Genomic DNA, 25,006 nt, shown 5'->3' with positions numbered 1-25,006 from the left:
TAGACACAAAAGATATATCAAGCAGGTTTCTTACTCCTAAGAACCAAGAACAATTCGGTAAGGCAATAGTTCTCAACCTGCGGGTTGAGCCTCCGTGGACAAATCTGTATCTCCAAAAATATTTATATTACAATTCATAAGCGTAACAAAATTACAGTTATGAAGTAGCATCAAAAATAATTTTATGGTTGGGGTCACTACAACATGAGGAACTGTATTAAAGGGTTGCAGCATTAGGAAGGTTGAGAACCACTGCCAAAGATAAATACAAACAAACCATGCATTTTAACTAATTTGTCCATTAAGTCTGAAGGCAGACTACCCTAGTGGTTAACATATTTAAAGGTCACGTCACCAAATCCATGATGGTCACCTAACAGTATACCACAATTGTTAAAGAAGTGATTAATGGCCTTCATGCTCAGTTCATACAATATAAACTAAGAACGTTTATGACATTAATAATAATTATTAATATTATTCAATGTAATTGGATATATAATAAAGCTTTTAAGTTCAATACGGTGTAGCTATGGGTCAACTTTGTACTATAGGCACTTTTTATAATCCTCATTATGAAATTAAATCCGTTGATTTTAATAACAAAGGTGTTTCCCCATTGCAAAGCCAACATTAGCAGAAGTAAAGGGAGCAGGCTCTCTGAAGACATTGTACCAGCAAAGGTGGGGGGGGGGACTCTGAGCTAGTGAGCTGAAAAAGCTACAGGTTCATGACAAGCGGTCCTTGAGGGTGCAAGGAAGGAGAAGGGACAGGGGTGTGAGTCAATCTACAGCTAGCTCCTGGGGTACCACTATCCAATAGCACAACAGGACAGGAGACGGAAAGATGGTAGTTATGTCAGAAGAACTTTCACTAAAAGAAAGTTGCACAAATATTTGTGTAGAGATTACCGGGCATCAAGTGTCTCACTCTAAGAGGAGGCACTAATATGGATGAGAAGAAGGTTCAATTTTATCAAGAGATAGTGGGTTACAACCAGAGGTGCACAGCAGTTTCAGACTGAGCTGAAATGTCTCCTCTTGTTTTCTGTAAGAGTTTGTAGAACTTGATGTTAACTCTTATTATTTAAGTATCTTCTGTCTCTGGCAGAACAACATGGGCATAAAAATTTCTTGATCAAACTTTAAGTCACAAATTCACTTTCTCTAATGTTTATATTCAGATTGCCCATCCCTTCTTTGTAGTTTGTGGCTGTGAAGAAATTAGTCCACTGTGGTTGTTAAATGTTCAAATACAGAGTTGACTACAGCATTCTCTTACTAAAATTTAACCAGCTACAGGGTCTAAAATGAGAATCTTTCATTTCTCAGACTGGTGATTTTGTGCCTTTGTGTTGTTACTCTTGCCTAGGGATTTATCAATTCTATTGATTTATGTTTCAAAGAAGCGGCTTTCTTGTTTCATATACCTTCTCAATATGTTCTTGTTTTCAGAATCATCGATTTCTGTTCATATCTTTTTTAGGTTCTTAGTCTTGCTTGCTTCAGGTCTATTTTGCATTTGTTCTAATTTCTTGATGTAAGAACTAAATTAACGATTTGTTATCATTTCTTGTTTCTACTGTATGCACTTAATCTTCTAAATTTTTCCTCCAGTAAGGTTTCAGCTTTGAGAGAAGATGCTTTCATTTCTAAGGTTTTATAATGCATCTGATTCACAAAAACAAAACAAAAAAAAACCAAAAAAAAAAAAACCAAAAAAACCTCTTCACTTCTCTCCAATAGCCTAAATCTAGAGTGTTAACACTAACTAAATTTCCCCTTTCTAAACTTTAGGGGCTTAACCCCCCCCCCATTTAATTCATTCTCACAACAATGCAAGCACAAGGATGTCTGTACTTTAGCAGGATGCCCAGCTTCTGTTCTCATGGCAACTCTGAGGCATCAGTAGCTCTACCACAATGCTCTTGTCATCAAGAACATTACAGTCATCAAGAGCATTACAGACAAGTCCTGTGCACTGGTTTGATTCTATGAAGGTGACAGATAAGCCAAAGCATGACCAACAAACCTTTCCCATATGTCAAGGTGCTAAAAGTAGGCACTGCCTGCTTAGTGTTAGAAAATTAAGGGACTAACTGGAGAAGGCAACAGAAAACAGTGTATGAGTAATACATCAGTTGTGTCAATGTACAGGTCCTCTGTGTACTATGGACCTCTGCACCAGTATCACTGACTTCAATTAGTGGTGTGTCAGAAGTGCAGAAAGATTCAGACTACTCTTGAGGCTGTAAAAATGAAAACTCTAGGTTTCAGCCAGGAAATTTACACTGTGATAAGGTCTTTTGGGTGGCTATAAAGAAGTGAAATTCTGACTGAAACTCCTCTAAAGCATGCAGCTCAGTGAGGATTTGGTGACTGAGTGAGATTCACTAGTCTGTGATTTAGAACCAGACCATTATGCAAAGCAGAGCTGTTGGGCTCACTTTCAATCAAGATAGTGGCTAGCTCAGAAAGGAAAGTCATGGTTCATACTTAATGGGAGGTGAATGTGCCAACATCTTCACATTATGGCTGTTTATTATTGGAAAAGTGGCCTGAAGGTATTTGCTAGGCCTAGATACTCAGCCAAACTCCCAACATTTCAGGAGTGCCATTTATCATAATAAAATGGTAAGTTTCAATTCGTATGCCAGCACACTGGGCAATATACTTTTTATTCATGTGCCTTTAAAATGTATTTTTTTTAATTCTTTTCTTTTTTGTCATATACATTCTCCAAGTTCTTTGAATATGTTGTAAAAGGGTCTTCACTGATACGCATTATAAACCACTTTCATCTCAGAACTTAAAATCTACCCTAGGAATAGACGCAAGTAGCCTTAAGTATGTGTTCGACTTGAGAGCAAGACTTGGGGTCCCATGGAGGAAAGTGGTGAAGCAGAGCTGTGGCTCAGGAAAGCCAGATGCTGCCAGGGCAGCCTGGTAACTGGAGTCCCGGGGTCTGCCTTCTCAGCAGAAAAGGATGTCAAGGTCCCAGGACTGCTTTGGTTCTTTTGGTGAGCACAGGTTCGGTATCTCTAATCAGAAGATCTAAAGTCAGAAAGATTCTGAAAGGGAAACTTTTTTAAAGTCTTGAGTTCAGAATTAGTTCACATTTTGGATTTTCCAATGTTTGACAAGTAAAATCTATAGAAATATTCCCAAGTTTAAATGTCTCGAGGTGCCAGAAGGTGCGAAGGCACACGCCAGTATTCCCAGCACACAGAGACAGAGGCAGGCAGATCTCTGTGAGTTTGAGGCTAGCTTGGTCTACAAAGCGAGTCCAGGACAGCAAAGACTACACAGAGATAATCTGTCTTGAGGAAAAAAAAAAAAAAACCCTGGTCCTAAGTATTTTACCAAAAGAAGAAGGAAGCAAGAAAGACCCCTGCTATAGTCCTTCTCAGAGGAAATGGAAACATTTGAATCACAGATCTCTCTTTCTCTGTTTGAAACAATGCTGTTAGATCTCACCTTGATGAATGTTCATATCAGCTTTCACCAAGATGTGGTCTAATATTTGCTGATCTGGGTTCAGCCATCTCACCAGCTCTTTCATTATAGCTAGCCAATTTGCTAAAGGTGAGTTCTGTAGCAGAAAGGGTGAATTTATTAGGCAGAAAGAAGAAAAGTCAAGCTCCTTCCTTCCACTAAGGGCTGTTCTCCACTTATTAAGGGAGCTGTCAGTGGGCAGCCAGGTGAACTGAAAATAATTGGTGCCCACACCAACCAATGTTGCTACTTATTAGAAGCTCTAATAAATGAGGACAGTCAGAAAGAAGGGGAACTTTTGGGGAGGAAGGATTAACATCACATTTTTTTGCCTCCTGCTGGATTAGCTCTCATTATGGAAAATTCCAAATTCTTCTTAAGAGACTACAATGGATTCCATTTGCTGTTATAGCCTCAGTTCCTCCTTTCTATCCATCCTAATTAAGCAGTTTAAAAAATGGGTCACAAAAGTGACAACTGAAAGTCCAACAGATTAACAGTGTCGTGCATTTAGGTACTTCATATACAGCCTGTTTCAAACAAACCGTCTTTTAGGAAAAGAGACTTGAGATTAAAAAAAAAAAAAAGGAGGGGGGAAGTTGGAATAAATTAAATGTAAGCTCCAAACTACAGTTCAAGGGCAGCCCTCATGCTACCTTTATTCCAATATAGACTACTAAGGAGCATACCAGCAAGAATGCCTATCTTACAAAAACAGATTTTTTTAAATATTTTAAAAATTGAATGTCATGTGACTATAGTAATACCAACAAAAATTCAGTTCATGGTACACTGTCAATCACATCACTGAGGACTGCAAAACACATGTTTGTTGGGAAAACATGAACTCTAGGCTGCCAAGGCTAGATAATGCCTTTGTGTCTTCAGGCAATGAATCACCATGATGCAACATGGTGACCGCTGTCTGGAAAGGTCATTTTTACTACGTTAGTATTTGTACATAAACACCACACCTTTTCCATCATATTCAACAAATGTGAGTTGGTTACTGTTAGTCGTTTTTCTCTTTTCTTTTTCTTTCTTTTTCTTTTTCTTTTTAAACACAGTGGTTAAACACTGTGACCAAATACTTGAAAGGGGAAATTTTTTAAGTAAGGATCTACTTAGGCTCACTATTTCATAGGTTTCAGTTTATGGCTGGCTGGCTCTAGTGTTTCTGGGCTGTGGTGAGACAGAATGCCAGAGCAGAAACAGGAGACCAGGTTTCATAGAGACCAGAAAACAGAGAATGCCTGAACACTAAGTAAGGTCTTACATCTCCCTTTATTTCCTTTAGGATCTCTGTCTATTTGCTGGTTTCATTCAGATTCATGAGGCTTTCTTCCTGCTTAACCTCTTAGGAAGTATTCTCAAAAACAGGTTTGCTCTACTAACCTAGGTGTGTACCAGTCCAATTCAGTTGACAGATATGATTAACTATTGCAATTACCAATACATTTTAAAGGTTAAAAAGGAAGTTGTTTTCTATAAAGAATAAAAGAAACTCTTCAGGCTACAAATTTAGTTCTTAATGTCAAATGTTTCTCCATTGAAAATGAAGGAATCTTTCTCCTTGCCTCCCTCTCATTCCCTTTTCCTTCCTTCTCTTCCTCTATACATAGAGGACAGGCACCCTCTGTCTCCATGTGGCAATAAAGACTGTAAGCTAACTCTTCCTGATTCCAATAGGAAACATCAAGAAAAACATGCAGAAACATAGTATGTTTTGATGTTAAAAACATTTTCAAAACGGACCTTTCCAAGACTCCTTGAGAAACTGCATGTGCCCTGTGTGGTCTGCCTGCTTCACTGTTATAAAGCAAGACTGGTCCTGTACATTTTCCAGCTTTTTGAGGTTTACCCAGATTTTTCAGTCTGTTCTTATTCTCAAGAGAGCCCATGTACAAGACTTCAAAGGCGGAAAAGAAATAGGGCAGTGATCGGTAAGTCACCATCTGGGGTCCCATCCGAGTTCAGGAGACGTGGGAGAACAGTGGAGAGGAAAGCAGATGTTGACACGAAGAAGGTGCTATCCTGGGAGACTCTAGGCACAGTTTATTCAGTGGATCCATATCTAATATATCTGTTAGATTCCCCTTTCCATTTTTATTAACTCAAGTTCACTGCAGTAGTAATTTGAAGGTGGTGTCTCCCCCCGCCCACTCCCTTGTTCTCTGTGGTGACTAATCTTGGTTGTCAACTTGACTATATCTGGAATCAATGGAAACAAGCTTCTGTGTATTTTTGTGAAGGATTTTCATGATCAAATTCTTTGAAGCAGAAAGATTCATGCTAGATCGGGGCAGCCCCTTCTATTGTCAGCCTAGATCAAAGGACGTGGAAGAAGGAAGCTTCGCTTTTGCCTGCTTGGCCTTTCACTGTCACGTGAGCGTGTAATGTGACAATTCCCAGGTAAACTGAAGACCCTCAGCTCTCGAGGAAAATTCTAGGCCTCCAGTGCCTGATTGGGACTACTGAAACAACCAGCCTACTAGACTAAACAATTGCTGGATACACGGCCTCTCCGGTGTGAGAAAGACATTGTCAGAATACCCAGACTGCATCCTGTGAGCCCACCTGTTAATTCTCAGGTTCTATTAGTTCTTGTCCTTTAGAGAACCCTGACTAAAACATTCTGCAACTTCCTCCTTTTCATTACTTTCAAAATTGAACATTTGTAGCAAGTTGAGTTCCTACGTGCACACACAAATTCTTAGTTTAGAAATATAACTGGCAACATTCAGGAACATATTTTAATGGAGACTCATCTACAAGGCTCTATACCTGTTGAGTTTTATGACCTGTCTTGGCAAGGAATAAAAATGGTGTGCCTCCCATTAAAAGAAACAATAGAAGCCCTGGTGCAACTGAGAATAGAGAACCTCTAAGACCAGGCATCTTTATATAGAGCAAAGCTGATCAAAGAACGTGCAAAGATCTTCCATTACTGATTGACAAGATTTTCTTGTGGACATAGGTAGCCCCAGTGATAGCCTTCATCTTAATATTGGCCCCATGTACAAGCCCGTTTTCCATAGTCTGCTGGCTCCATTCTCTTCCCACCTCCTCTCTATTATGAGAGTGATATTGGAGTACATTATCCAAGCCTTACAAATTAGAACAGGTCATAAAAAATAATTTACTTACTTATTTGTGTATCTGTTAAACCACAAAAAGCACAAATATCACACACTGCTTCTGAGGCTTACTCTTTAGTATCACCTGCTATAGGGAGTCTTACTAGACATCATTTCTTTAAATATATAGGCTATGAAATTTTAGTAGCATAGATATGTCATGTTTTTATGAATGTAATGGTTGTTTATCTGTGCTTTAGGCATCAAGAGTTTAGTTCTATTTTGCCCAATGGAAATAGGTTTTAACCGCTTGGAAAGAGGTAATCTCTGTCAAAAATGCATGGTCTTTTACGTGTTCAGGAAAGGTTGGGTACTCTTGTGAGGGTGAGCTTGAATGTGTGTAGGTGTGGAGACAGAAGAACAACCAAAAGTGTCGTTCTCAGACCATACATATCCTCTGAGACAGGTCTCTCTTTGGCTTAGAGCTTACCAATTAGGCTAGGCAGTGAAGACAGCAAACCCCAGGGATGCTTATGCTTCTGTCTTCCTAACCCTGGGATTACAAGTGTGCACCATCAAGCCCTGCATTTTTATATGTGTGATAGGAATCGGACTCTTATCCTGTTGCTTGTGAAGTAAGCACTCTATCGATTGAGCCATCCTTTTAGCCCAAGAATCCATACTCTTAAAGCATGCACTAACTGAAATCACTTGATAGATATGCTTAATGCCTCTCTAGGATTCTGTGGAATATGAAGTACTCCAAACACCATCTTTCCTTTAGCTTAGTTATCTGTATTATAGAGGTCCAGTGTAGTGACGTATAATATCCTGAGATTAAACTCCAGTGTCATTGTCTGCAACCCTTTCCTGTCTTCTTGACTTCCACAAAACATAGAAACAGCAAACCTCACCCTCATGCTTGGGTCAGTCCACTTTCAAATGCCAGTAACACAGGATCACAGACTAAGTACAGTATAAAGACCTGAAATTTATTGTAGCTTGTAGTTCTTGGGTACATGTGATAACGACAGGCTTACTTGCAGAGACCTGAGGCAGCTCAGAGTCACACAACAAGAGTCAGAAAGCATGTATCTCTGGTTGTTATCCCTCTTCTTATAAAGCCATCCGAATGGCTTTTTCTAATCCTAAACACTTCGGAAAAGTGCTGCCTCTAACCACCGGAGTAGATTAAATTGGGACCTACTTAAGACTTCACAGTGGGGATTAACTTTCGAAACACAAGCTTTGGGAGTCGTGCAAACCACACCCTATATGCAAACACAGTAACACCGTTCTTGTTCTTTGTCCTGTAGAAACTTAAGGTGTGGGCTCACCTCTTGCCGTTTGAAATTCTGGACATATTCTTCAAACTGTTCGTCTTTTGTTTCATCAGCTTTCCCCAGCTTCTGGAGGACCTAGTTTGTGAATGAAACAAAATGGTTTGATTTAGTGGTGTTTATAGTGCAGCACTGCATGCTTGCTCAGCAGAAACTCCTGCTTTTCTCCGAGGGGTCTAAGCAGAATCCACCCTCAGCACTGCTCGCTTTTCTTTTCTGGAAGTGTTGTGCTTGGTGGCTTTGAAGATGAATAGACCTGAATTTTAATCACAGATCTATTGCCCCACAGGCTGTGTGATTTAAGCAAGGGCCACGCAGCACTGCATTTGATTGTTTACACAGTAATTCCTCTAGGAGGCTGTGCATAACTTTAAGACTGAAGCTAAGCCCTACTTGTCATTTTGTCCCCAGAAGCTAGCAAAACGCATAATGCGTAACAGGTACCCAGCTATGTGGTAACCAGTGAAGCAAGGCTCTATGACTGAAGTGTACATTCTAGGCATAACATTCAACCCTCCTGACCATGTGCTGCTCTTCCCCTCAATTTAATAAACATTCGAACTGGTCACGGATCTACACCTACTGTACAATCTCTTGTTAACCATTGGCTATCCAGAAATACAAGACAAGTAAATCATATATTTATCCTAAAATCATCTGACCGTCCAGAAGACACAAGGAAGAGGTACAAAAACAAATAGGAGGTGATGTAATACAAGCAAAACAAAGATGTTATGGAGTGTTGTAATGATATCCTGTAGAGCTCAAGACTTCAGAGGCTACTCTGTGGAGATGGTTTTTAATCAGCTGCTATGAATTCAATTGACAGGGATGTAGCAGAGTTCATTCCAGGCAATGAAGGGGTCTAAGCAAATTCACAGGAAGAAATATTATGTCTAGAGCACAGGACAAAATGCTTAGGGAAGAATTTCTTAAAGACAAACAGGGAGTTGTGGGAGGATGAAGCAGATAGAGCCTGAGTACTACAGCAGACATCGCTATTTGATGTTCAGTGTCCTTATAGCTCATATTCTAAACTCTGACTTGCTCAAGGACGTGGAAACTCTATAAGCATTGCCTTCTGGAAATTCATCTTGTAACATCCTTTGGCACTATCAAATGTCATTAAAAAAAAATTCTACTTCAAAGATCCACCTTAATCAAAAGGCACAGAATTAACGATTGTGGGGAGCTTAGCTCCACTTCACAGTCTTACTACTATTCTTGTTATTATTATTGTTTCAGAGTTAAAGAAAAGCAACAGAGGTTACACTTGCACCAAAGGCAAACTTGAATAACCAAAGAAAGCTCTCATCTGTCCCTGTGTTTTCTTTCTAAAATACTGCTACTTTACTCATTTTTGCCTTTTATTTAAAAAAAAAAAGTTTTAGAGAAAACCCTTCTGAATTACTTTTGACTACCCAAACATACACACATATACAGACACATGTACAGACACATACAAGCCTAAAGATGATGAGGGAAGACAGCTAACATGGACCACACAGCATTCCTGTAGCTGTCCACAAACCCAGCTGTTTTCAGATACTCTCTATCATAGGACTTGCTGAGACTCCTTTAACGCCTCGTGGTTAGCATAGATGGCACCATGTAAACACAGAACGTTCCCAGTCTGTTCTGAGCAAGAGTTGCTGCCACACTCTCAGCTTTACAACTTGCTGGAGCAGTGAATAGGTGCCCTGTCTTTGGCATAAAAAAAAAAAAGAACACTACAAATATGTATTGCATGCCCACTGTGAGCCTGAAACCTCTATTCCCATCCTCACCACAGTGCTGTGTGACACCTATTTTAACCATATAATATCTGAAAGACCAAGATCACAAAGCTAAGTAAGTGGCCTCTTGTAAACTTTTAGGAAAATCACCTTTCTGCAGTCCAGTGTCTCCGACACCACCAGTATGACCTTTTTCTTCTCAAAGGAAGCAGGTAAGACCCACACCAAATCTAATATTCCTATTTTCACGGACAAAATATACTAAGATCACAGGGCTCTAAGAAACATGTGTTTTATGGCCTGCACAACTCTAATGGTGGGAAGGACATGCTCTCTTTGAAGCTCCTCTTTGAAGCTCTTTACTGAAATTTCAAGTCATATGTTAAGAATGATATGATATAAATGAGATGAGGAAAAAAAAAACAGCCATGAAACCACTCCTACAAGTAAAAAGAGTTTCCAGCTTGACAGTGTCACTGAGGATAACAGAGTATACAGACCTCTGAGTCGCAGTGGCCATGTATCTTGGTGCTGGCTGCCTTTGGTAGCAGCACTCACATAGGAGACTTAGAAGAGGAGGAGGGACAGGGGAGCTAACCTTTCCCAGGAACATTTTTTTCACGCCAGTGGCCGCACTGGGAACTTGGTGCATTCTCCTTCAATTGACTCTTAAAGAAGCTGACTCATCCCTGAGCTAGAGATGAACAAACTGAGACTTATGGGAAATGGATGCTTGCACAAGATCATTTCCTTTGTAAGTAGTGTATTCTATTCCTTATGGTGCTTTTCCCACAAAGATAGTCTCACCCCAGGGCTTTGACATTGTAAAACAGAGACTTAGAATACCAATCCTCAAGCTTCTAGGCCAAACTTGTCTAGCTTTCAGATTTAATGTGCTCCCAAGAAGAGGTCTCCGTGGCAGGCGTTGAACGATTTGCCTTTCTTTCAATGCCTCTCAGTAGAGTCCTACAATGGGTCCCTAATTCATCATGAATCTAATATGAATTTCTTGTGATGGGTGACAATGCCCCAGAGATTATGGTCAGAAGAAATGTTTGCCCATTCTACCGGCTGCCATGTGGCAATGCCTCAGAAATCCTGACTTATCACAACATCGGGACCTGTTCAATCTACATGTGACCTTAGGACAGTCATTAAAATTACAATTTGGGTGAGAGCAGAAACAAATGTGCCATCTGCATTTTTTTCCTTTTACTGAAAATAGATTTTTTTTTCTCATATAATATATCCTGATTACAGTTTCTCCTCCTATTCCTCCTAGCTCCTCCGCTCTGTACCTCCCATCCAGATCCATCCCATGTCTGTCTCTCACTAGAAAACAGGCTTCTAAGGGATAATGATAAAATAAAACAATAAAGTAAAATAACTAACACATTCGAATAGACACAGACACACAGAAGGAAAAGAGACCAAGAAAAGGCTCAAGAAATGGCTATAAAAGCAGAGAACTCATTTGTACACGCAAGAATCTCATAAAAATACAAAACTGTAATCTCTAATATACATAAATTGCATATATCATAAATATAATGATATATATTAACTAATATATAACAATATATTTACATATTATATAATTATATAGTATATGTAATATTTATGTAATAAAAATAAAAATAAGAAAAGATAGTTTTTGAAAGCCCTAACATAACATTTGAGACAAGGAACCAAAAGATGCTGTGGCTGTCTACCACTGGGCATTCAGCCTACCCTTGAGTAGTTTTTTCCCCCAGTGAGACTCCCTTGAAGACAGCTAAATTTTTATTTGCAGGCAGTTATATCAATTGAAAGTAGCTTCTGATTAGGGATGGGGACATGTGCCGTCTGTAATTTAAGATCGAGCTGTATTTTTACATCACTAAAGTTTCTTTAATCGACACTTTATTCCTACACTGACACTTTCTACCACATTCAACCTACAAAATTCTACTATCACGTAATCATAAACCTTCCTCAGTCCTCCATGAAGCTTTCCCAGTTCAAGTGGGATTATCACCATTTACTTCTTCCCATTTACCATAGTAACAGAAGGGCAGTTATGGGCGGGCTTCTGGTTATTTCTGTAATGCCTAACCCTTTGATTGAGCTATCCTGTGTTTCGGGTTCTTTTCTAAAAACTTAAAATGGGTTGATTCATTTAATTCTTTTTTTTTTTTTTTTTTTTCAATGCAGTTTATTCAGGAACATTGAACAATCCTCGGACCCCGGGGAAAGCCAGCCCACAGCTTAAATAGCCTCTGGGTAGCCAACCCAGGCGTGCCACGTGGGCAATGCAGATAGGTCCACATACATGGAAGCAAGCCAGATCCTCAGCCTTAGCCAAATGTGGAATTGTTCATGACAGAGAGCACTCACCATCGGGAAGGTGGAAGGCGGAAACCAGCTCCATCTTTAAGGCATAGCATTCCGCAGCTCTCTACAGTTCCCCCTTTTTGTTTTAGACGCATCAGGCAAGAGTAGAGGTCTGATCTCTGATATTAGAAATAAATTGGGACTTTGTACAGATGTTCATTTAGGTGTCATCCACCGCCCGATACCTTTTTCTCAGAGGCGGGACCTGGGGCATCAACCCGCATGCAATCAGAGCCAGAGCCGGGGACCCAGGTTCCGGCACAGAGCCCTGCCTGCCTGCGCGCCTGATTTGCCGCCAGAGATAGAAACGGCGGGTCTGATCTCAGAGCACTCAGCTCACCCCCAACCTGAAAAGGTCCCCGGAAAATTACCCATCTGAGGGAAGCACTCAGGCCCCCAAAAGCCGCAAAGGCAGACACAGGCAGTTTCTGCGCACCAGACAGCTGGCAGAGACTGAGCCGCCCTCACACAGCTGTGCTCCAGGCACAGGCAAATTTCTGTGGCCAGCCAGCTGGCGGACACTGAGCATGATTCATTTAATTCTTATGGCAAGCTTATGGCATATGCTACCAAGTTTTCAGGTGAGGAGAACTGAACAGTGAGAAGCCACGAGGCCAGTCACTATAGGAGTAGATTCTTATGTAAGGGAGAGCTCTCGCCTTACTGATAATCTACACTGTTGCTCCTAACGTGTGAGTCCATTGGATTTCACTTCCGTGTTACATTTGGCTTGTCTTCCAAAGGACGAGTTTCCTTAATATCCCATATTTCCCATATTCTCTGCAATCTTCATAGTGCTAGTGTCATTAAGAAAATCAAGAAAAAAAATACAGATACTAATAAGCGATTTTTATTATATAATTTGAGTTACTGTCTGTCCTGTTTGTTTCTGACAACTTTGACACAAACCTAGACATATCTGGGAAGACAGAACTTTAATTGAGAAACTGTGTCCATAAGATTGGCCTCCAGCAACTGTTAGAAGTTTTCGTAATTAGTGATTCACGTGGATGGGCCCAGCTCATTGTGGATAATATTATCCTTGGGCTGTTGGTCTTGGGTTATATGAGAGCATTTGGGTAAAGACTTTAATTTCATCCACAATGACACCTTACTGCTTGAAAACAACAGAATTTTAATTTTAACCTTTCTTTTTGTTTTTCAAAGACAAACCACAAAAGCCAAGTTCAACATGTACTTTCCTGCAGTGAGATTATGCATCATTCATCCATGGCTGTGCTCATTCTTCCAGGCTCACTAGATCCATTCCACTTCTAAAAAATCAAATAAAAGTCAAATGGAGAGGCAAGAATATGTATGACAAGTCTGAGTGCTTCGTGGGAAGCCCTCTTTCTGTGTCCTCTCCAGCAGTGATCTCCTGAGACTGAGTTGCAATGGCATGGTTCTTTTCTTCTTTCTTAAGGAAATTACCCCTGCGTAAAATGGCCAAGCACATTACCTGAGGATTTAGAACTCTGATTTTCATACTTTCTCCATTTACATTATGGACAAAATTCTAATCAAGTTTTATGTTCCCAAAGTGGAAGGCAAAATCACTACTGACTGCAGCTGTGACTGGAGAATAACAGTTCTGCTTAATATTTTAAATTAGAAATGAAGCAGTAAGTTGGCAGCCTTAAAAAAAAAAAAAACTTGGCATTTCAAGAAAGAAGAAAAAAAATCGCAATCGCAATGTTCTTTTTACCATGGAAATGGCTTCTGTTAATTAAAGGAAACGATCGAGGCGAGGTTCAGCTATGGTGATGTCTGACCCCCAAGCGGCAGCACCAGTCTTGGGATGCTGAAGTGGAGAGCTTGATAAGGGCAAATGATGCAGACTGCCAAGGCGTCCAAAGGGAAAGCCATGTGGGGATGGCTAGGACATGTTCCTGCCTGGCTTGATTCCAGTGACCAGAGCTATGTATGCTTAAACAAATGTGGAAGAATTGACCCTTGGGACACCTTAGAGAAATCTATACGATGGATGAGGGTAAGGACTAGATAAACTTCCCAACCTGGTGACTCATGCTTCCTTTTTGTCAGACTCTAAATGTCAATGGGAGAACTATACAATTAAATTATTTTTGTTGAAATATAAGGTAGCACCTTCTCCTCACATTTTCTATCTTCACCAAAAAAGTACATATATTATTTGAACATTATCTACTGGTGACATGGCCAAGGCCCGGTCAGTACATTGCCTTAGAGTCATATGATTCACTAATTACCGTCTCCATAGCTCCATCAGCCATTGCCTCACTTATAAAGTATGAACATAATTAATTGTGTACTGCCTGACATAATTCATAAGCCTTTCTTGATGTTCCGTTCAACATAAGCATGGAGTCTGCATGGAATCCTGTGGTAAAACAGCTTGTAGAGCATGATGGACATCTTACAAGACTTCTATCCTACACTGCACAATTTCTCTTATCTATATACCTCATAAACTCTTCTCTCCCTAAAAGATCAATTGCAGAGCTTTACTGAACACAGGAACTTCAGATAGCTTATAAAGTTATTTTCTCCATTCACATTAGCTTCCTTCAAAGAAAATAATCTACATTTTTATGGAGTACAGAGCTAAGCAGAATTCTCAATAGAGGAATATCAAATGGCAGAGAAACACTTAAAGAAATGCTCAACCTCATTAGCCATCAGGGAAATGCAAATCAAAACGACCCTGAGTCTTCACCTTACACCCATCAGAAAGGCCAAGATCAATAACTCAAGAGACAACACATGCTGGAGAGGTTGTGGAGAAAGGGGAACCCTCCTCCACTGCTGGCGGGAATGTAAACTTGTACAACCACTCTGGAAAGCAATCTGGCGCTTCCTCAGACAACTAGGAATAGCGCTTCCTCAAGATCCAGCCATACCACTCCTAGGCATATATCCAAAAGAGGCTCAAGTACACAATAAGGACATTTGTTCAACCTATGTTTGTAGCAGCTTTAATATTTGTAATAGCCAGAAGCTAGAAACAGCCCAGATGCCCCTCAACTGAGGAATGGATGCAGAAATTGTGATACATCTATACAATGGAATATTACTCAGCAATGAAAAATAAGGAAATCATGAAATTTGAAGGTAAATGGTGGGAACTTGAAAGGATCATCCTGAGAGAGTTGTCCCAGAAGCAAAAAGATACACACGGTATATACTCATTCATATAGACATACAACATAGGACAAACCCACTAAAATCTGTGCATCTAAAGAAACTAAGCAAGAGAGAGGACCCTAACTAAAATGCTCAATCCCCATCCTGAAAGGCAAAGAGAAGGACATCAGAAGAAGAAAACAGGAAACAACCTAGGAACCTGCCACAGAAGGCCTCTGAAAGGTTCTGCCCTGCAGACTATCAAAGCAGATGCTGAGACTTATGGCCAACTGTTGGGTAGAGTGCATGGAATCTTATGAAAGAAGTGGGAAATAGTAAGATCTAGAGAGGACAGGAAGTCCACAAGGAAAGCAACAGAACCAGAAAATTTGAACACAGGGGTCTTCCCAGAGACTCATACTCCAACCAAGTACCACACATGGAGATAACCTAGAACCTCTGCCCAGATGTAGCCCATGGCAGTTTAGTGTCCAAGTGGGTTACATAGTAATGGAAGAGGGACTACCTCTGACATAAACTGATTGGCCTGCTCTTTGATCACCTCCCCCTGAGCAGGGAGCAGCCTTACCAGGCCACAGAAGATGACAATGCAGCCACTCCTGATGAGATTTGATAGACTAAGATCAGAAGGAAGAAGAGGGGAACCTCCCCTATCAGTGGACTTAGGGAGGGGCAAGTGTGAAGAAGGAGGAGGGAAGGTGGGATTAGGAGGGGAGGAGTGTGGGGTTTATGGGGGATACAAAGTGAATAAAGTGTAATTAATAAAAGTTAAAAAAAATAACTTAGAAAAACACACACACCAAAAAAAAAAAAAATTAAAGCAACTCCTCAAGTCCTTAAATGGTCACAAGGCCACGCCATACATCCCAAATGCAGAAGCTTGTAAATTACTAAAGACTGTAGAGGGCTCCCAGAAGGTATGTGAGCCCAAATGCAACTTACTGATCACTTCTATTTTTTAACATTTGCTGATCTAAAACAACAGTTAGTTAGTAAGAAAATAACCACAAACATTGCACAAAGTAAGGTTTGAATGGAGTTCCTTTTAATGTGGAAGGAGGCAAGTAGTCATCTGAAACACAAGGGGGATTTACTCAGATGACGGCGCCTGAGGCAAGGCTCACACTCTTTTCCGCTCATTTTCTTCACACGGTTGTTTCGAGAGTTGTGCTCAACCAGAAGGAATATAGTCTACCTGAGGCTCTTGGCCATAGGAATGACACATGGCATGTGAGAGATGCTGTTCCTATGGCTGGCTGGCGACCATTTGTGTCAGAGCAATACACTTCTGAACAATAGAGAGCAGAAGAGTAATTACACTGGCAAGAAGGAGTGGAGGTGATGAATTTAGGCTAGATAAGGTATCCCAAAATACATTACTTAGGAAGGATTAGTTCTGGCGTTCTGTAGCACTGTGAGCTCAAACAACAAGCAATCACATGTTTCTAAGTAATTAGAAACGTCTAAACCTTCCTAGCACATAGAAATGACAAAGGTTTAGAGAGACTAAAATGTTAATTACCCAATTTGATCATTATATAGTATAAACACGTATGGAATTACCCCTCTGATGTTTACAAGCATTTTGCTTCAGTTATGAATAAAAGCACCATTGTCATGTCACAGCATAGAAATTACCTAAAAAGAAGGCAGCACAATCCACCAAGCCAGAAAACATTGTGCACAATAAACAAGTCTGAGCATTCTAATCTCACAATGTGCACTGCCAGCCAAAACACTTTCAGGACTATAAACCCCAAGACTGTTAATTGATGCTTAATATTTAGAAGTGTTTGATAGGATGCTCTCAGCCTTCAGTTGGGGATGTTTCCAATTCAGAGCAGATGATGTTCCTCCTTGTAATACCTTCAAAACTTCCATCACAGGAGTTTGCATAACAGTCTCGTCAACATTGTTCAGATGTTGGATTCTTTGAGAATTCATGGCAGTAAAAAAAAAAAAAAAATTCCTGCCAGGTGATTGTAAAGAAATTAATAAGTTAACTCTAAAATATGTAATGGAAAGGTTTAAAATAATGCAGCCTATCCAAAGCTATTTTTGAAAAAGAAACAGAATAAAGAAAGACGCTCCCTCCTATTTCCATACCTTTGGAAGTCAAGTTTAAAGAATAGAAACCATAATGGTGATTGATGACTTACTTCTGTCCCATTAGAAAAGTAATCTTGTAATGGCTGTTTTGGTTTCATTGTATGTTATGTAAATATGCTTTTGTTTTAATCCCAAGTGTGGGATTTTAGTCAAGGCTATAGTAGGTCCACACCTGTTAATTGTCATGTGTGGGGCATGATTATTTCCGGCTAGTAATGGTCTTCCACATGCTGCATGGAGAGGGCCATGGTCTAGGACTCTGACATTATAAATATAAGGCCAAGAAAGGGCTCATGTCGGTGTGGCATTCAGTGTTGGCTTGTAGCAGTTTGGAGAGACCAGAGACCAGAGCCGGTATGGTGATTTGGAGCAGACAGAAGGAAAGAAACACTTTGGGGTACAGCGGTGTGGAAGAGACTGCTACTGTGTCTGTGGTGGATGGAGATTAGTATAGCCCTCAAGAACCCCTTGACCCTAACTAGCCAGGAGAAGTAAAGGGATCCAGGTGCCCTCCCCCCACTAACCTTCTCTCTCTCGCTTAAGGTTGACAGGTTGGTAAAAGGGAGGCAGAGGCCTAAATATGCTAAGTAAAGTAGACGTTTAAAAAAGAGAGCTACAGGTGGCTTTCTGCTACGTGATCTCATTCAGAACCTTTGACTTTAACACCTTGTAAGTCCCAAGCGATGCAAATCACACCAAAGAACAACCTTCAGTTGGTCTTCTCCATGTTCATGGGGAAGTCAAGGTGCATGCAAAGGTTTTTGCTAAGAACAGAGAATGGACAATAGAAATCAAAAGGAATAACTTAAGGGCTTTGACCATATTTCTGGAACAATACTGCTCAGACTGTATTCTCCTGAGATGGTGACTCACAGTACCAGATACACTCACTCCACACCTCATGGAATGAAATAGAAAGGAAGTCTTTGTCTTCTGTGTAGAAGTTAGATAAACTTGCTTTATAAAGAACTGTTTTTTTTCTTTCTAATTCTTGCATTTCAGTTAAAACTATAGCTCACAATAACTAACATGTGATTAGCCAGAAAATTGAGAATATTGACATCTCATTCCTGTAACTGACAACCTGACAAAATCCAGAGTCACTTGGGAAATGGTTTTGGGTGTGCCTGTGGGCATGATCTTGATTAAGTTCACTGAGGTGGGAAGAGCTATCATAGCTGGAGTGGTTCCTCTGGCTGGCTGGGATCTTAGCCTGATTGTGGCTGGGATATGAGGTCAGCTGCAACCTTGGCTTCTCCACCTTGATTGACAATATCCTTGAGCTGTGAGCCAGAACCAACTTTTTCTCTTTAGGTTGCTTTCAGCAGGACATTTTATCATATCAGTAGGAAAAGAAAGTAAGCCACAGCCTTTCCATGAATGAACTAGTCTCATCTTGATGAATGCCTTACTGCCCTCATTATTTGGCAAGTCCTTTCATCCCTTTTATCTTTCCTCTCCTAATGCCACTCACACAAACCAGAGGCATCTGCCACTCTGCCAAGGAAGAATCTAGTTCTCTACACCATAAGTAGAATTTACAATTTAACTAAGACTCTATAGGCAAACTGCCTGTGCATGAAGTTCGGGATGTCTGCTCTTGAGTACAAACTGGATGTCATATGGGGCCTTAAGTAAATCAAAGAATGGAAGTCATTGTTCTGAAAACTTTATACAGAGGCAGAAGGAGTTCAGGAATTGGTGGTCTTGAAATTGTAATGTCTTACAATGCACCCTGAATATTGGCTACTTAAAGAAACACATAATCTCTGTTCAGTGTTTCCCCATTCTCTTAAAGCAGAAGGCTGACAACTCCCAAATGGTTCAGTGTTCTGGATGGTTGACTCAGCTCTGTTTTGTTGTAGTTCAATTTGCATCTTAATGAGAGCATTACATTTAGATTTTTAGAAAAAGATGTTTCTGCAAACCTCTCTAGAGGAAGGGGAATCATTCTGTTAGTTAAAATTTGGTTCAGAATATATGAATTAACCTCAAAATTCAGGTTTAGTGGCATCACATAAATGAAACAGCATCATCCAGGAAGTTTTTCCTTGTCATGACTCAAAGTGATAAATAATCTCTGGCTTGCTCAAATCCCTTGAGGACTGACTGTGTTCCTTCATGTGGAAATAAAAATTGAAGCCAGATGAGCTGCATCTGGTTTTAGATTTCAGAAAGAATGTTTAAAGCAACTCAGAGTGCAAACAGAGGATTGCAGCATTGGGTGGCCATAGCTGTAAATTAGAGAGAATCTGCATGTCAAATGAAGACATTTTTACACAAATAAGACATGGGCTTTCTTCCAATAGCTAACAGGAGGGATATAGCACCAATAACATAGCACCAATCACTGCTTCTTCATCAGAAACCCAAGGAACAGAAAACAACCAAATACCCATTCAAATCTCATCTGTGTACAAGGTACTGTGTTTGTTCTGTTCAGGGAGACTGCAAATATTGAGTGATCATTGCTCCTTCTGACCTATGTAGGATTCCCATCACATCGCTTACTTCTTTTTGTCCCTTCTTCAGTTTTTATTATGACTCTAATAAAAGATGGAATTTCCATAAAATAGACAAGAAAGATGTTGTATTACATTTTGGAAGATGTCCAGAATTAGCAGAGGACAGTTTCATCTTGTAGAAATCTCTCTTTGTGGAAACGAATGGCAGAAGTATCATCCAGAGATAGATGCCCAGAGTCTGGAATCTCTCCACGTTCTGCCCATGGATATAAACTCCAAGTGGTCCTGGGGATGGGAGGGTAGAGCGGATGGTGGATAGAGAACGAAGGAGAGAAGTTGGAAGGTACATGAGTACACATGATGAATAGGCACCTTATGAGATGTTAAATTTTCTCATCGGGAAGAGAAAGTACCTGATGAAATCAACATAGGGAAGAAATGGTTTACTTTGGCTCATGGCTCAAGGGTACAATCCATCATGATAGGGAAATCACGATGGCAAGTAAAGCGGCTGATCACATTGCACCTTCAGTCAGAAAGCAGAGAGATGGACATTGCTGCTCCTGCCTTTTCTCCTTTTTATTAAGGGGAGGGTTTCCACCTCATGCAAAGCTGTTGTCCACATTTAGACTGCATCCCCCTACCTCAGTTAACCTCATCTAGAAAATCCGCCTCAGACATGCCCAGAGATTATTTCCACGGTCATCATGTCAGTTTGGAAATCCAAATCAACTATCAGAGAAACAGACACATGAAGGAAGAAAAGTGAAATAGCCGCATACTTATGGAGCCGCGTGTGCATACCTGAAAATGCAGTGTGAGTTGTTTGTGAATATAGCCTGGATGAACTTTTTCCTAATACTAAGGGCCAAACCACAGGCTTACATAACTAGTTGGAAAGACAAAATATGAAGTTCAGCATGAATCTCACTTATGCCACTGCGTGACTTCATGCTGTCTTAACATGTAAACATAGTTTAAAGCTTCAGAAGTGAGACCTAGAATGTATTGTTTTGGTTTATTTTAGAGCATCTTGGAAGACTGATCACTAGCAAATGTACCTGGGGGACCTACTGTATCACAGACCCAGTCTGGACTCAGAACAGCCTTGTAATTTTCAAGCAGAACTTCCAAGAGGGCTGCCACCAGGATCAACAGGCAGCATCAGGCACAGCAAGTATACATTGATCATTCTGATGAGCCTGCAGTTAGCTCCCATTTGTCAGACATGGGCAAAAACATATTTCCAGGTAGTCACTGTCTTAATTAAAATGGCCAGCTTGAACAACGTCCAGAGGTCAAGTGTGTTACCTCTCAGAAAGATGAGCTAATAACTGGATGTCTTGCTTTGGCAAGTCATAGAGGCACAGTGAGTATGCTATTCTAATCTGTTTGCCAACCCATATCTCACACAGGGTCCCAAATTTCACCTTCTCCCAAGCCTTACATTAAAATCCCTATATTATAATTCCTTCCACTAGAAAGTCAAATAACTGTGATACATACATCCACATCACTAACTTTGTATGTGAATGATTCAGAATAAATCAGATTCAGATAAGGTAGGGGATAACTTTGGAGATGCTTCAGAACCTAGTTTTGCCCAGTATAACTGAGGTTTCTCACCTCTTTCATTGTTCTCTTACCATGAAAGTAACAACTGAACAATCCAATATAATCAACGGCTGAATAGGCATATTGAAACCTTGGAAGGAAAATGATCTAACTTTCTACTAGGCTCCAATCTCTTCCTTCCTGTCACTTTGTCCTGGGGACTTATCCAGTGTAGCTATACCTCCTGAGACCTGGCTTTGGCTTCTGGTGGGCCAGCAGAGATAGGCAGGAACTGAACAACTCAAGCATCCCCAGCCCTTCACAACTGCCTGGAGACTCTGCCTTTGCTCTGATGAAATACTGTACCATCTCTGCCCCTATTTCTGTGCCTCACTGTGACCCACACTTAATGTGGAGCACTTATTTGCAGCTTTAAAGCATGCATGCAAACATAGTTTTATATGTTTGAAGAATATGTTTTTTCAGAGATGGTTGAAGAGGGGTTCAAGCAAGCCCTTCGAATACATACGGGATAGCAGGCAGTGTAAATGCATATTTAACTGGCTGCAAGTTCTGGAGCTCCAGTTGAAAAATAAGCTTGTCACCCAGGAAGGGCAGCAGACATCAGCTCAGATTAAAGCGCTTCAAATTGTCCTCCTGATCTTTCTGCCAGAGCTGACAAGGTCCTTTGTGCTTTCAGCCTTTGGTTTCTGTAAGGTTCTCAAACTTGAGCTGATTTAAATATGAGCCTGGTGATGTGTAGAGAAAGACACTTTGGGAGGATCCCAAGCCACATGCTCAGAGACTCTTCCTCCAACTCCACAGACTGGAACAATATTCAAAAGCCCCACCACAGTTACTGAGAGTTACATCACAGTGCGATTGCAATCAGAAAGCTTGCATTCTTCAAACACAGCTAAGCTCTGCCTCTGAAAGGACTAGGACTGTTTCTATAATGTTCTAGAGACATTAGTAACCTCCAGGCCTAGCCTAGGCCCTCTTTTGGTGCATCACAATCCTTTATCTATCCTTTTAATTTCACCTGCCTTGCTGGGACTGGCTTCCTAAGAGAAGGATATACACAAGCTACACATGTGTTTTCATCCACCGCAAGTGGGCCTCAGACTTGTGTCAACAATGACTTCTGATGGCCTTCGGGATTCAGGAAATAACAGAGTAAACCTGAGACTGCAGTGGCTCCAAGGGCGTCTCAGGCTTTCCTGTGTCTCCATGTGCAAGTCTCAGGAGAATTCTCAGTCACTACGTATAGAACTTAAAAACAAATAGATGGACATTGATGTGAGTTCAGAATTTGATTCAGTCATTCTGGGTTAACATTTGGACACATCTCTCAAAATGTTTAAAAATGTCTACATTCATTGTTATATTTAGCAGTTTTCTTTGTATAAATATATGCAGAAATTAATCAAAGGCAGCTTTACAAAATGCTTATTTTAATTTATCAATGATAACAAAACCCTAGAGACAAATTAAATATTCTCAAGCAGGGAATGCTGACATTTCTATTTAACTCATGGTAAGAGAGAAATCAAAAAACCACCTCCACCCAAATTTTTCAGTAAAAAGGTTAATTAGCATTATTTTCAATATATTACTAAGCCGTCAAGAAAGCTGGGAATTACGAGCCAATGAGAATGATCTAGGAAGCTCTACCTGGAGGACAGCTTTTACTGTTTGGAAAGCTGCCTTGATAGACCTGACCAGTGATAAAACTGGCTAATCCAGGCTGAGGAGCATACCAGAACCTGCATCCTCTTCTCCCCATGCTAACCTAAGGCTGGCACTCTAGAAGATTACAGCCTCAGAGTCGTGGTGAATGAAAGCAGTATCTGTTCCCAGAAGGCAAACACAAGAAAAATTGCCTCTTTGACCTTGCTCCTGGGGAAAGAGAATGAAAGGCATTCCTGGAAGTAGAAAACACAGCCTGGCTTCACTGTGTGTAGAGCAACTGCACAGCCCTACCATCTGTGTGGGCAACAGGCGGGCCTCAAGCTAAATGGTTCATTTTATGCAACACTGAGTGATGGTGCCTCAGGTCCTGGACTTAGCACACACACACTAGTAATCTTCTAAAGCAGAGGGAGGCATTCACTGTAGAGCAATGTGTAGAAAAGTTATAAACATGAGAAAGTTATACAGAATTTTAAAATAAGTGAAAGATAATAGGAAGTAGGATAGATGGATGATGAGATAGAGAGATAGATAGATAGATAGATAGATAGATAGATAGATAGATAGAGAGATAGAGAGATAGAGAGATAGAGAGATAGAGAGATAGAGAGATGGATGGATAATAAATAGCCAGATGATTGATAGGTAGTTAACTAGATGATATATAGATACATGATAGATAAAGAGAGAAAGAGAGAGACAGACAAAAAGATAGATTGATAGATCAATCTTTGGATTGAAGCCTGTGAAGGAAATATATCACCAGTGGTTATAAACAACAGGGATCAAATTACAGGATTCTCCATTGTTCTCATAAATTCAGAATTTTCCAAATGCTCTAAAATGTACATATACATTTTATTAACTCTGTATCCCAGCTGTATCCCGCTCCCTCATTCCCTCCCAATCCCACCCTCCGTCCCTCATCTCCTCCCTGCCCCTTTACAAGTCCACTGATAGGGGAGGACCTCCTCCCCTTTCATCTGACTCTGTTTTATCAGGTATCTTCAGGACTGGCTGCAAAGTCCTCCTCTGTGGCCTAGCAGGACTGCTCCTCCCTTAGGGGGTGGGGAGGTCAAAGAGCCAGCCATTGAGTTCCTGTCAGAAATAGAACTTGTTCCCCTTACTAGGGAAAAACCAATTGGTTACTGAGCTACCATGGGCTACATCCGAGCAGAGGCTGTATGTTATCTCCATACATGGTCCTTGGTGGAGTATCAGTCTCAGAAAAGACCCCTGTGCCCAGATATATTTGGTCCCTGTGGAGCTCCTATCCTCTCCATGTCATACAAACTCCCCCTTCTTTCATATGGCTCCCTGTACTCTGCTGAAGGTTTGGTTATGAGTCTTAGTATCTGCTTTGATACACTGCTAGGTAGAGTCTTTCAGAAGCCCTTTGTGGTAGACTCCTAAAAAATAAAAAATAAAAATAAATAAATAAAAATAAAAGAAATGAGAGCTAGGGTCAGATGGAAGGGGAGGAGGACCTCCCCTATCAGTGGACTTAGAGAAAAGCAGGGAGGAGATGAGAGTAGAATTGGGATGGAATGAGGGAGGGGGCTACAGCTGAGATAAAAAGTAAATAAGCTGTAACTAGTATTAAAAAAATTATAAAATAAAATGTACATATGCTTTGGGAATTACACAAAACATTATTAGATAAAACTTAACCTTTAAAAATATACCTGATCTATAATAAAACATTTGCCATAATTGCTGGCATGGCTTGGCTTCCCTGACGTAAACACTAACAGAAACACAGACGCGAGCTTCCCATAGCCTTTCCTTCCTTGACTTCTGTGGTTGTTACATTCCTGCTGGGTACCAGAACCCACCAGGCAGAAGCACAATTACAGATGAATACAAACCACTCCTGCTCTCGGGAGTGCACGACTTGGACGGGAACCCCAAAACGTAGCAAGTGTAAAGACCATCTCTGACTGATGGGTTCACACCAGAAACAGGGCATCATCCCATGGAGTACCTCACTCTGCCTTGGCAAGAAGTTGAAGAAGGATTTATGCAGGGAATGAGTCTGACCCT

At 40.6% G+C, this 25,006-nt stretch overlaps 1 protein-coding gene across 2 annotated transcripts in view; it reads right to left on the bottom strand.

Annotated features, from left to right (window-relative positions):
- The window catches only part of Amph (amphiphysin), a 203,236-nt gene that overhangs the window by 102,680 nt on the left and 75,550 nt on the right, over nucleotides 1-25,006 (bottom strand). For both annotated transcript variants that reach the window (XM_021658839.2, XM_021658840.2), the window contains exon 2: nucleotides 7,909-7,989. In XM_021658839.2, coding sequence (XP_021514514.1) covers nucleotides 7,909-7,989 — 81 coding nt within the window. The remainder of the gene's footprint in view (nucleotides 1-7,908; nucleotides 7,990-25,006) is intronic.

The sequence above is a fragment of the Meriones unguiculatus genome, chromosome 19, assembly GCF_030254825.1.
Source record: "Meriones unguiculatus strain TT.TT164.6M chromosome 19, Bangor_MerUng_6.1, whole genome shotgun sequence".
Classification (NCBI taxonomy): Eukaryota; Metazoa; Chordata; class Mammalia; order Rodentia; family Muridae; genus Meriones; species Meriones unguiculatus.
Note: the sequence above shows the minus strand (reverse complement) of the source record. Positions and strands in the feature narration are given on the sequence as shown.